At 39.9% G+C, this 13,373-nt stretch overlaps 1 protein-coding gene across 1 annotated transcript; it reads right to left on the reverse strand.

The window, feature by feature from the left end:
* Positions 1–1,934: 1,934 nt before the first annotated feature.
* On the reverse strand, positions 1,935–13,053 carry LOC143141919 (uncharacterized). Its single transcript, XM_076302600.1, has 19 exons — positions 12,992–13,053; positions 12,749–12,826; positions 12,464–12,498; positions 12,271–12,349; positions 11,553–11,641; positions 10,865–11,011; positions 10,659–10,710; positions 9,643–9,743; positions 8,281–8,366; positions 7,691–7,772; positions 7,420–7,505; positions 7,189–7,276; positions 6,706–6,754; positions 6,338–6,411; positions 6,259–6,283; positions 6,084–6,221; positions 3,020–3,104; positions 2,180–2,284; positions 1,935–2,049 (listed from the first exon to the last, which is right to left on the reverse strand). Exons 1-19 carry the CDS (start codon positions 13,051–13,053, stop codon positions 1,945–1,947), a joined length of 1,566 nt encoding a protein of 521 aa, XP_076158715.1. The 3' UTR covers positions 1,935–1,944.
* Between the last annotated feature and the right edge of the window lie 320 nt (positions 13,054–13,373).

Genomic DNA, 13,373 nt, shown 5'->3' on the forward strand with positions numbered 1-13,373 from the left:
CCTCCCTGGTGTCATGTGACTCGTTAGTGTTACAAGGTCTCAGATGTAATGGGGAGCAGGTGTGTTAAATTTGATGTTATCGCTCTCACACTGGTCACTGGAAGTTCAACATGGCACCACATGGCAAAGAACTCTCTGAGGATCTGAAAAAAGACTTGTTGCTCTACAAAAAGATGCCTTAGGCCAGTGGTTCTCAAAGTGTGGAGAGGGCCTCACTAGTGGGGAATAGAGACATGACAAGAGGGACACGTTGAACAGGAGGATTTTTTTTTAATGCCTATCTTAATGCCTTTCTTTTTTGACACGGAAGATCATAGATTCAAAACAAGCCACATACAAACAAAGGAGTCGTAAACAGACAGACATGAAATAAAACAACATCAGATCCAGTGGACCGAGATGGTAAATGTAACCTGGAACCAAAATGCAAAAATAATATGTTAACATTACCATTTTGCTGGGATGATGGGCTCAGGTGGGGCTTGAAAATCCTCACCTCCAAAGTGAGGAATGACAGAAAAAGTTTGAGAACCACCTTGGGCTATAAGAAGATTGCCAACACCCTGAAACTGAGCTGCAGCACGGTGGCCAAGACCATACAGCGGTTTAACAGGACAGGTTTCACTCAGAACAGGCCTCGCCATGGTCAACCAAAGAAGTTGAGTGCACATGCTCTTTGTCATATCCAGAGGTTGTCTTTGGAAAATAGACGTATGAGAGCTGCCAGCATTGCTGCAGAGGTTGAAGGGGTGGGGGTCAGCCTGTGCTCAGACCATACTGCATCAAACTGGTCTGCATGGCTGTCATCCCAGAAGGAAGCCTCTTCTAAAGATGATGCACAAGAAAGCAGTTTGCTGAAGACAAGCAGACTAAGGACATGGATTACTGGAACCATGTCCTGTGGTCATAGAACCATGTCCAAGATAAACTTATTTGGTTCAGATGGCGTCAAGCGTGTGTGGCGGCAACCAGGTGAGGAGTACAAAGACAAGTGTGTCTTGCCTACAGTCAAGCATGATGGTGAGAGTGTCATGGTCTGGGGCTGCATGAGTGCTGCGGCACTGGTGAGCAACAGTTCATTGAGGAAACCATGAATGCCAACATGTACTGTGACATACTGAAGCAGAGCATGATCCCCCCCTCTCTTCAGAAACTGGGGAGGGCAGGGCAGTATTCCAACATGATAACGACCCCAAACACACCTCCAAGACGACCACTGCCTTGCTAAAGAAGCGGAGGGTAAAGGACGGTGATGGACTGGCCAAGCATGTCTCCAGACCTAAACCCTATTGAGCATCTGTGGGACATCCTCAAACGGAAGGTGGAGGAGCGCAAGATCTCTAACATCCACCAGCTCCGTGATGTTGTCATGGAAGAGGATTCCAGTGGCAACTTGTGAAGCTCTGGTGAACTCTATACCCAACAGGGTTAAGGCAGTGTTGGAAAATAATGGTGGCCACACAAAATATTGACACTTTGGGCACAATTTGGACATTTTGTGTAATTACTTTTATTGCCAGCGGTTTAGACATTAATGGCTGTGGTGAGTTATTTTGAGGGGACCGCAAATTTACAGTTACAAGCAGTACACTTACCACTTTACATTGTATCAAATTGTCATTTCTTCAATGTTGTCCCATGAAAAGATCAAATATTTGCAGAAATGTGAGGGGTGTACTCACGTTTGTGAGATACAGTAGCTTATTTTCCATTATTTAACATAAAATAATTGATTAAAAAATTTGAAAAAAAGTTTTGATTCTGTTGACATCATATATATATATATATATATATATATATATATATATATATATATATATATATATATATATATATATATATATATATAATATTTTAAAACATAGGCTACAGACATGATACAATATGTTAACTGATTTTTATGATTAGACAAAATAAATGTGAAAGCCTCTGGCATGCTGCTGGTCACATGCCCTTGAACTGTTGCATGATAGACAGCAGGTGCTCGCTGCGTTTTTGAATGTTGCTCTGCTCTTCTTTGAGTTTCTCCTGTTCATGCAAGACTTCTTCCTAAACCAACCATTGAAAGAAGACTTAGAATATTTGTGCATTTCGACACTGACAAAAGCCTAAAACATTACACCTCAGTGACCGTGTGAGTGTGTTTTTGTATGCCTCTTGTTATTTCAGGCTTACGCACCCGCAGTTTACAGAGCTCCTTCCTCTCCTTGTCATTCTCCTCTGCTCGAGCTCGCAGCCACGCCTCATTCTGAGTCCGGTGTTTCTCAAGCATTTCCTGAAGTTCCTGCCCAACCAGATGCCCAACAGAACTTATCTAGATGCTCAGTGTCATACTTGCCCATCATTCTTTTTTTTTGTGTCAGATAGTTAATAACCAATGATATCATTGAATTCAATGCAATGCATTTAATTAAATTCAGCCTCCTTTCAAATTTTCTTTAGATATACAATGAAGTTATTAAGATGCTGATACACATTGTCGTATCACAATAACTTTACATACATATTTATGATGATATTGCAAACCACACCTTACTGTCAGCTACAAACCTATAAAACCTGCTGTAAAGTTCCTGAAATAAAAGAATATAACTGCAAGCAGTAATGAAGAGGTCATAGCCCCACAGGCCACAGTTTCCAGTAATCCAGTTTCCAAGGAATGATCCAAGGAGTCAAATAGTATAGTACTTCATTGTAGAAAATCAGGCAAATGGTTCAAAATGTATAAGCATAAATGTGCCCCCCAAACTTAATTCCATTGGTGGCGCTAGAGTGCTCAAGGCTCAGACATGAAACTTGGTGAAAAGAATCAGTGTGTCAATTTTTTTAATATTTCACTATACGGTTCTAGAGTCCCATTGCAGGAAGAAGAAAGATGAGTGAGAAAAGGTAGAAGCATAATGGGGGTCTGGCAGCTTATTGCTTGGCCCCCCAAAATGACAAATAATCCCTAAACCATTAACCATTTCTCAAAATAACTTATGACTACGATAAAAGATGAAATATTATACTGACACACCTGTTCCTGTTTTTGGTGGTGGATTCTATAGGCCTCCTTTTCACACTGAAGAGCCTCTGCAGCCTGAACAAGCTCAGCCTTTCCTCTAAAAAATCACGCATCACACATGGTGAAGTTGTTAGTTGAGATAGCTGCCAAGATAACAGCACATCTATTAATCCAGTCCTCGTCTTTAAACTGCAGAAATTATTCAAACAAACTGTCACTATCGTGCTATGGGACAGAGATAACATAATGCAGCAGACTCCCTCATCTTCACTGGATAATTAGTGTGTCTGAGAAATCAGTCTGGTTTCAAATCAGTCCATGACTACAATGCAAGGGGGAGCCAACTTTTACCAAAAGGTTATTGAATTATCTAGGAATGGAAGCTGGGGTGCATACTCAAGAGAGATAATTAATCCAGGCAGACAGAGTAGACTTATTGAATCAGACAGCATAGGCTATTTGTAAACAGGATTATTTGCTACCAGTGAAGAGTAGCAGGCATTCAGCTGATTCCTTAGAGTTTAGTTATACTTGCTGCTAACTACGCATACGCATTCGCATCATGGCTGCCATGCGTATTCGGAGTCAGCCCTATGTTCCCAAAGCCCAATGGTCCCACAGCCCTATGTTCACACATTTCTAGGTTAGGATAAGGTTAGGGTTAGGGTCTGGAAACATAGGGCTGTGGGAACATAGGAACGCTCCCGCGTATTCTACGTTCGTTTAGTAACAGGACGCGTCCGCAATATGCAATCTAGGGCCAATCATATGGTTTGCCCTCGTTGTGCTGTAGCAAGTATTTAGACAAGACGCAGCAGGTCGCACGTACGCTTGGTCTAACAGCAACTATATTCCTAGCCTTAGGCCAGCTGCAGACTGCCAGTGTTGAGTGAGCGTGTCAGCTGCGTGGCGTGTCTGTTTTCATTTCGGATTCACTGGAATCCATGCATTTCCACGGAATTATTTTTGGAATCTGATCCCTTATCATACCTGTTCATTCATACTCGTCGCTCGACTTATTGTAACTAAATTCAAGATGGCGGCGAACGGTAAACTTACTCTAGGTACTGTCTATAAATCGTCTTGTAAATAAACTACCAGTGCTTTTTCAAAGTTCTCAATGTCTCGTTTTTAAATGTCAAGGCCCTCGGAAGTCTACCAATGAAGTATGGAGCTACTTTGAGCCTCGTAAATGGTGTAAAACAGTGATTTATTTGCATGGCTAGGCCGATGCCCGAGGCACCCCCATCAAAAAACTGTTGGTAGCATTGGCTAACTAGCGCCAGATTTCTGAGTGCAGGGGACAAGCCGAGATGAGCTATGAGACATACGTTCACACTCGGTATCATGTTTCAACACACTTTAGGTCAATATTACACATCCTTTAACAGGTAACAGGTTGCACACTGCCTGCGTGACACGCGCGGCTCAAGAAAACGGCATGCAGCCGCCACACAACTGACACGCAAAAAACATGCCACGCTCACGCCACACCAGCAGTCTGCAGTCCTTACCCTAGATTCACACACTTGCGTTGCATTACTGCATGCCGGTGGGTTTTCCCGATTGTCGGGGGTGTATACTATGGTGTATACCTTGAAGCATAACCGAAATTTGATTGGCTGGCGCCTTGCGTTGCTGTCCATTGGTGCAGCAAAAGTTGATGGGCACTATGGGAGCAAAGCAACGCAACGGAACCACAATTCACTTTGGTAACAGATAACGTCAGCCCATGTAAAGTGAATGAGATGCGTCTCCAGCACTGCATTCAACGCAAGCATGTACTGTATAGGCACCGTTATTGAGGTCAGGAGCTGGGTTGAGTTGAACTAGAGGAGTAATACCCAAAGAACTCTATCTCTAAGATGGATCACAGTGAATCTGTACCAGATCAGTGCTGTATCTGAATAGTGAACTAATCCAGGGTCTAAATTGTGCATTCATAATATGTTAAATACACACTTAAAGGTAGACATAGATCTCCGTTTCTCGAGGTCACCGAGTACTGTCGAGAGTACTGAGAAAAACAGAGATCTATATGAAAAATCGCCGGATTCTCCTTTAACTAATCATGATAGGGTATAAAATTTAGATTTAATTAATGCTTCATCAATTTGCAGCATCCAAAGTTAATGTGTACACTCACACACACATAGGTTTGCACAATTATAGCAATTGACTTAGCAACTAACGCAATTAATCTCAAAAGCTATGAATAATTGTGCATAATATTTATAACTTTTATATTCATGTCATCCTCTTTGACTGTGCCACTTCTGGTTGGTGAGTTTTACAGTCGACACTCACTCACACATAGGTTTGCACAATTATAGCAATTGACTTAGCAACTAACGCAATTAATCTCAAAAGCTATGAATAATTGTGCATAATATTTATAACTTTTATATTCATGTCATCCTCTTTGACTGTGCCACTTCTGGTTGGTGAGTTTTACAGTCGATCGGAGGTGCTGTGCTTCTTTTGTACTGGGAGTGCTCACCAATCAGGGGTGTTACAAATTAAAGAGACATTTGGAATATTGAACCGAATCAATAATCATAAACATTCAAAAATCATATCGCTAATCTCAATCACAATATCTGTCAGAAAATCGCAATTAGATATTTTCCTCAAATCATGCAGCCCTACACACACATCAACTCCTTCTAGAACGTAGACAAGGTTCTGAAGATTATTAAGATATTTTTTTAGATAATTGCATTAATTTCCCCCATGCTTTCCAGGTTATGTGCCTCTTTGTTTATCTGTCCACATACTGTACGTTTTAGTGTACCGTTTTATAATTTTGCGTCTTCCTATACATGACAATGATAAAAAACCTCTAAATCAAATCTTTATACTTATGTAGGTAACAGTCATTTGCTCTAGACTCTTACCTTACCCTGTCTGTCTGTCGGACTCTGAGACATTCTGAACACGAATAGACAAAGATGTGAGCAGGACATTATCATTCATTTTCATGATTGCTCAGTGATGTTTTACTCTGCCCCTGGCCTTTGTATCTGAAATGTCTGTTCTACTTTAGTTTCTGGTGGAACACAGCACAGGCCTATACCTGTTCAGTCTTTGGGCCTCCTCATCCAACATGGCAAATGCTTTGTGGATCATGTCGAGAGCCTCATCACGGACTGCAGTGAAATCTCTGTGTCCTGTAGGCTTGAGATGAATTTTATATTGTATGTAACAGAAACAACTGAAATATTAAGGCTACACACAAGAGATATTTTCACATTTGAATTTTTAAGGTTGGTCTAGCTAAAGCTCAGCCTAAAGCTGATTCTATTCTGTTTCGTACCTCTGTAAAATCACTTCTCTCATATGTCAGGCTTATTGATGATTTATTTAGTTCATACTTCACATTGGGAACCTTTGTTGCAGCAAACCTGCAATAGAAAGAAAACACCCAAATGAAACTGGCAATTTGAATAACAGACACAGAGCTTCTGACATGAAACTGAAATCCAAACCCCAAAACCCAAGAGAAATCTACATTTAAGTGCTGTAAGGGCATGACAATCTACAGCATGGCTAATCAACCAGAATTATTTAAAAACTCATTCAAAGAAATATTGACTTTTAAATCCTAAATGTCAGTCTCTCTGCAGCACAAGCACCACTGCACTTTATGTGCAGTTAATTCATGTGGAAATGAAATGCCTCGGCCCCATAGCTCTCACCCATTACTAACTCCTTGGAGACCAAATTCAGAAAGGATCTCCTTCATCACTATGGCAGAGATAAACAGACGCGTCATTAGTTATAGATGCCCAAACCCATATCACATCTGTGTGTAATAGAGCCTCAAATTTACTGTGTTGATATAATGGTCACAATAAATCACCCTGGCAAACATATTACTTGATATGAAAACAGACTGGACAAAATGTTTTCAGTTCAGAAACACAAGCTATGTGGGGTGTATTTCTTGGATATGGAATTAGTACTGGTCCATTTTTTGCCAGTTTATTAAACAAGTGTATATGCTGTTAGCCTTCATTTGATTTTACATGATGTAATCCCATGGCCTCTGCTGATCAATAAGGGTTTTCCAATTAAAGTCTTCATGTTGCCATGTCAAAATGAGACAGTGCTGAAAACATTTTGCTCTGCAAGTTCTGATCATTATCATCATCTATCGTATACATGGACAGAAGAAATACCTGGTTGTCTTTCTGATGGGTTAATTAATTTCATCACTTTCAAGTCATTGAACTCCTGTTCTTCATTTTTGCCACCAAACACATACATCTACAGAAACAACAGGACAGTTTTGAAGAGTATAGACAATACTTGTAGTGAATTTAGATTTTTGATAACACTTTTTTGTTATTTCAGGGGGTGTGAAAAATGTTTTTTTCTATAATTTCTTGAAAATGGAAACCGATACACACATGGCTGTGCAAGATGAAAGTCACGAGGTTAAATCGTCGTGCAGGGGGAATGCCCACATAGAGTGGAACCTTCCACTTCATCTTTGCTTCAGAAAGAAGAAAGGATTGTTATACAGGTAATGTTTTACAGATATATAAAAATCGACAACATACAGGACTGCCGTTAGTAAGGGAAATTTTTGTTATATTTAAAATGCCTATTTTTATTCATGACAATGAAAAGTGAAAGGTCAACTATATATGAGAGGGGATGTCATATCTATGTAATTACCTATGCTTAATTTGTAGATTTCATTTGATGCCGTAACTGCTCCATCTGGGCTCATGATTTTACCCCCAAACAAATAGATATCCTCGGATGATATGAAACACCACATCACACAGTTACTATCACAGTCATTTGCATTCGTTTAGATATTCACTGAGTCCAAAATACCAGCAGGCATATTTATATATTGTAGAAAAGTTGGACATCACATTTGGGATCAGCTTACATTTCAATTGCATGTTCCAATTAAACAACAGCTTATTACACTTAAAACCTTCTAATGTGTAAACTGTTATATCTTGTCTAAAGACCAAGGCGCTGCAAGTCTATAGGGAGCTCAGTGTTTCCCATACATTGACTTATTTGTGGAGGCCCACCACAATATCAACATTGACCACCACACAATGATTTTCCAGGTTGTACTAAATTGTGCATAAATCTAGTTAGCATCATAACCACGCTGTGCTAATTTGTCAAAAACTGTTGTATTCAAGTTAATTCTGCAAACCAACCACCACAAATGGAATTCAATTCTGTGGGAAACACTGGAGCTCAGTGCCTCAGAGCAGAGCATTTGACGTTCGGCCCCTTACCTTATCTCGGTGGGCAGTGAGGGTCTGCCCGGCGCCGGACACCGGAGACTCACCTTTCACCTCCCACAGCTGCCACTCCAGTGAGCCTGAGGGTCAACATATTTAAGTAAGTATAAGTATATCCTCTTTTGATCTTGTGAGGGAAATTTGGTCTCTGCATTTATCCCAATCTGTGAATTAGTGAAACACACTGGTGAAGCGCACACTAATCCCGGTGCAGTGAGCTGCCTGCAACAACAGCGGCGCTCGGGGAGCAGTGAGGGGTTAGGTGCCTTGCTCAAGGGCACTTCAGCCGTGGCCTACTGGTCGGGGTTCGAACCGGCAACCCTCCGGTTCCAAGTCCGAAGCGCTAACCAGTAGGCCACGGCTATGGAATCCAGCCCAGTGACTCACTGGAGGCGCTGCACGCCTCTCCATCTTTTCAGTGAGAAGTAAAGTTTAGAAATGGTGTAGGCTACATGCAGCTCAAACAAAAGAGAGATAAAATGTTTGTGTATAGTAAAAGCAATTTGGGTTGTACTGCAATTTTGTCTGCTAGTTGCAAGAGGACATGATTTGAAAACTGTGTAAGAGCAGTTTAACTAAAAAGTAGGGCTGTCAATCGATTACAAAAATTAATCTAATCAATTACATACTCTGTGATTAATTAATCTAAATTAATCGCATATATAATTTTTGCTGGGAAGGTATTTTAAATATTTAAATTCATCATTGAATAATCAGCATTAGTGACATTAAAGTTCAAAAACTCTTTTATTATTATTTTCACTGTTCAAATAATTGCCATAATAATCTATGATATGACCTAATATGCTGAGGAAATAAATTCAAATGTGCTTCGGGAAGAAGTTTTTTTTTTCACATACAAGGCATTTCAGGCCACAGATATAACCTAGGGGACACAATGAAAATTAATTAACACTCCCCTCAATGTCAACACTTATTTTTTTGCATTGATGTGCGACTATAGAGTTGATGAACTCCGGTGATATGCAAATTCCTTGCTGCAGACATTGCAGAGGACTTTATTTTTTAACACTTTATTTTTTATCAACACCATCAGGCCATTTTTTAAAAGTAAATGTTCCAATCAATGATCCAGGCAGCACATTTTCTTCTCTCTCCTTCATTTTACAGTCTAATTTTTACTGACTAGAACGGCTCGGGGTCAAAGGTCATACGGAATCGATTAATCTGCACTAATTTTTTTAATCAGTTATTTTTTCTCAAATTAATTAATCGAAATTAATCAGTTATTTTGAAAGCCCTACTAAAAAGTGATGCAGAGTGAAATTGATGGTCAGTTGACATAAAAACGTGCAAGCCTGCTGTCCAATTCCATCTCCATTTCCATGCATTTACCTGTGCCGAGAACATAGATGTCTTTGTAATAACATTCATCCTCCCCGCATCCACCGTACAAGAAAATCTGCTCACCAACAGCAGCTAAAGTGTGGTTATATCTACAAAGAAAGGGAACGTTATCAAGGTTACATGCATGGGATGGGACAACCCTCAGCAGTCTTCAGAGAAGAAGAAGAGAGGTTTAGTCAGCCAAGGTCTTTGGAACAGTGAAGCTCGAGACAGTGCCAAATAAAGAAAGAGTTTCAATAGGAAACAGATGTCTCTTAGATTCACTTTCACATGAGGTCACCTCTTGACTGTTTGTTACTGCCAACAAAGCATAGCAGCTATTCAACCACACATCCCAGGGTAAGCTTGTGAAAATAAACTGTGAGCAATATGACTGTTGGTTTGAGGAGTTTTCAGTATTCTGTTTCCCGAGGGTCTGTGTTTTTTCATACCACAGACATCCAAATCCAATTCCATGTTCTATTGGGTTTCCTCTTCCAGCTCACACACACACACAGTAATCTTCTTTACTTTTCTGAATGGAGGTCTGGCTTACTTGATGCCATAGCTGAGCATTTTTTTTTTCTTTTTGGGAGAGATCCTGTTTCTGTTTAAATTCATTGTGCTGCCCTATTTCCTACACTCAAAAGAGGCACAATTTTCTATGCTGTCTTAACTAGTGTTCTCAATTATTATTGACAACAAAGTGTAATCGGTGAAGCCTTTCCTTACATTAAAACACTGCTTTTGTGTAAAATCAAATAATGTGGTTAACTGGAGTATAACACTGCAGGCTATAAGATACTAAAAATGCTCTATTGTCCAATAAAGGCGTAATTTATTCAAGGTAAACAAAGGAAGGAATCCCATGACAATAATAATATAGGATAGAGATAGAAATGACTTTGGACTTTGACCTTAATTTATTGTCCTGCATGAACAGATACCCAGAGACATACTAACACAACACACAGTTTTTAAAAGTTGCCTTGCTAATACTGGTGTGTTGTGTTCAGGTGAATTACCTTGGAGATGGTATGTTCCCTGTTGTCCTCACAGGTGTCCAAAGCATTGAAACTAAAACCAAAGTGGTAAACATTTGATCAAATTGTGCAACTCAATACATAACATGTTTTGTGCAATACACTGAATGTACAATACAGTATACACATTACAGCATAACACTCATATAGCCTATAGGCCATACTGTGATGTGTGATGACATACCAACCTGTGTTGAACATCATCAGGTTGTCTATAGGCACCCCATCGAGAAGACCACCATATACGTAGATATTGTCTCCCACGGCGGCAGAGCTGTGGTTGAGCGTCCTAAGAGGCACACCACCAATGGAGAGCTTCTCCCATGCCAGGGACACTGAGCAAAACAGGGCAAAGGGCGGTAAAACAATTTAAAGACTTCAAATAAACTGGCTGCACTTAACGGTTTATGCAAAATTAAACCTTAACCACTGTTGTGATTTAGGGCTATGTCTTTCAGGATGTTAAAATTTCAGTGTGTTTAAATATCAATTTTTGTTTAAATATTAAAAGATATCAGAAACTCTGACTTGCAATTCGACAGCTTATCCAAACTCTCAGCATTGCTGACCTCCACAGACGAAAAAGAACTATAGGAGTCTTAGTATTTAGGGACAAAATATAGTAATCTTTTTGGAATACTATAGATATCAGACAATTGTGAATCAGAACACTACAGAGGGCAAGGATATGATGTATAGAATATCACATGTTATACTGAACTACTATAGAGGTGGTGTTTCATATCATCCGAGGATATCTATTTGTTTGGGGGTAAAATCATGAGCTCAGATGGAGCAGTTACGGCATCAAATGAAATCTACAAATTAAGCAGACATCTTATAGCATTACTGTCTTTTTCATAAGGGTTCACTTACCAATGTCAAAGCGATAAACCCCAGGGAGACACTCTTTGGCCTCTGGACTGGATATTCCCCCAAACAGGTAAACCTGGCCTTTAACCACACTACAGAAGAGTGTTATAAGATTGACTTATTTATGCATTAAGCTGAGACATTTTTCCAAAGTGACTTGTTGATTAATTACTTTTTTCTTAACTTTTCTATTTATTATTTATATTTAAAGGTATACTATGCAGGTTTAGGTATTTTTGGTGAGTTTATAGCTCCCTCTAGAGTCGCGATGTATTTGTTACTCTGCTATTGTAAATAGCAAATTTCTTGCGACTTATCCCCCCTGTACACAATGCAAATGCTTTTGTTGTGGAGGTGAAGGATTAACAACAAAATTGGCTTCATAAAGGTGAAAATCTTGCATAGTGTGCCTTTAACTTCCTCTGTGAAGTTGAGCTGGCTCTGAGTCTAACAGTTTCATTACTGGTATTGATGTGACGCCTTCATGAAGTATATGAAACTTTAACTTGAACTTAAACTTGAGATACAAATTGCAGGGGGCAGTCTACCAGGTCTTCTTTGCTCAAGGGCACACACGGTGGCAGCCCTTGATTATTCATCCTCACACAAGAGGCGAAGTAACGGCTGCATTGTTTTACACTGACTGCCAGAACGTTGACCACTATTATTTTTATTGTCAATTATTTAATCAACAGTTTGCAATTCTAACTCTGTCACTCACCACAGACTATGCCCCTCCCTGGCCGAGGGCACTGCACCACTTTGGGGCAAAGCCTCCCATGTTACATATGTGGGCGACACTACAATAGAGGTCATGTGGGTTTATTATGAAATGGCATGTACATAAATCGGTGAATTAAAATATGCTTTCATCCACATTAAATGTTGAAAGCTGAAAGTTAAAAGGACTGTACCTGTTAGCATGTGAAAATCTCTCAGGTATGTTGGATCCTGTTAATCATATTGATACAGAAAATTGATAGGTTCAAGTCAAGATGCAGTTCAGGATGGTGCAACATAAACAGTAGCCTGCTTTGCCTTTCAACAAACAAACACACACACACACACACACACACACACACCAAAGGTTTTGCTTATGAGACTGACTGTGATATGGTGAATGTGCATAGATTCTTGACTAGGAATACAAAAAAGGTAAGAGTAATTATAACTAAAACATTCAGAAACAACTGTTGTTTCTTACCTCGCTATTGCTTGAGGTGGCCCCACCAAACAAGAAAGCTATGTTGCCAGCCAAAGCAAGTGCATGGCCATACCTGTTAATAACATAATGTACACACTATGGTAGCATAGCCATCCAAAACACTTCATTAAAAATAATGGCAATATCAAATGACCAGCACTAACATGAAATACCAGTCTAACACACCATTTATGTTTGACATTCCAGCACACACACAGTCTGTAAGGAGATCTCTTACCTGGGGCTTGGTGGTTCTCCTCTGACCTCCTTGTCTAACCAATGCCCGCTTGCCAAAGCCATTTGATTGTCTCGAATCCAGGTGTCTTTTACGTCTATGTGGTCTGGAGGAGGGAGAAAATCACAAATAAAAACAAGGTATTTGCTCCTCTTTGTCCTAAGAGAAGAGTAGGCTACTTCCCCCTGTGGGAACCTGATAAAGTGTACACTTGTTGCCTAGTGAAGATAAACAAAACCCACAGGTAATAGTACCCAAAGAGGCAGATCACTAGCAGTCCCAGTACTGTGAAGGCAAAGTGTGAAAGCATTAGTTTGAATGCAGTAGTCTACAAACACAAAGTTTGACTGTGTATTGAGAAAAGACTTTCAAAAATGCAAATAGG

This window comes from Alosa pseudoharengus, unplaced genomic scaffold, assembly GCF_046254945.1.
Source record: "Alosa pseudoharengus isolate Yale_2024_CS ecotype anadromous, Long Island Sound unplaced genomic scaffold, YU_APseudo_1.1 YU_APseudo_1.1_scf_24, whole genome shotgun sequence".
Lineage (NCBI taxonomy): Eukaryota > Metazoa > Chordata > Actinopteri > Clupeiformes > Clupeidae > Alosa > Alosa pseudoharengus.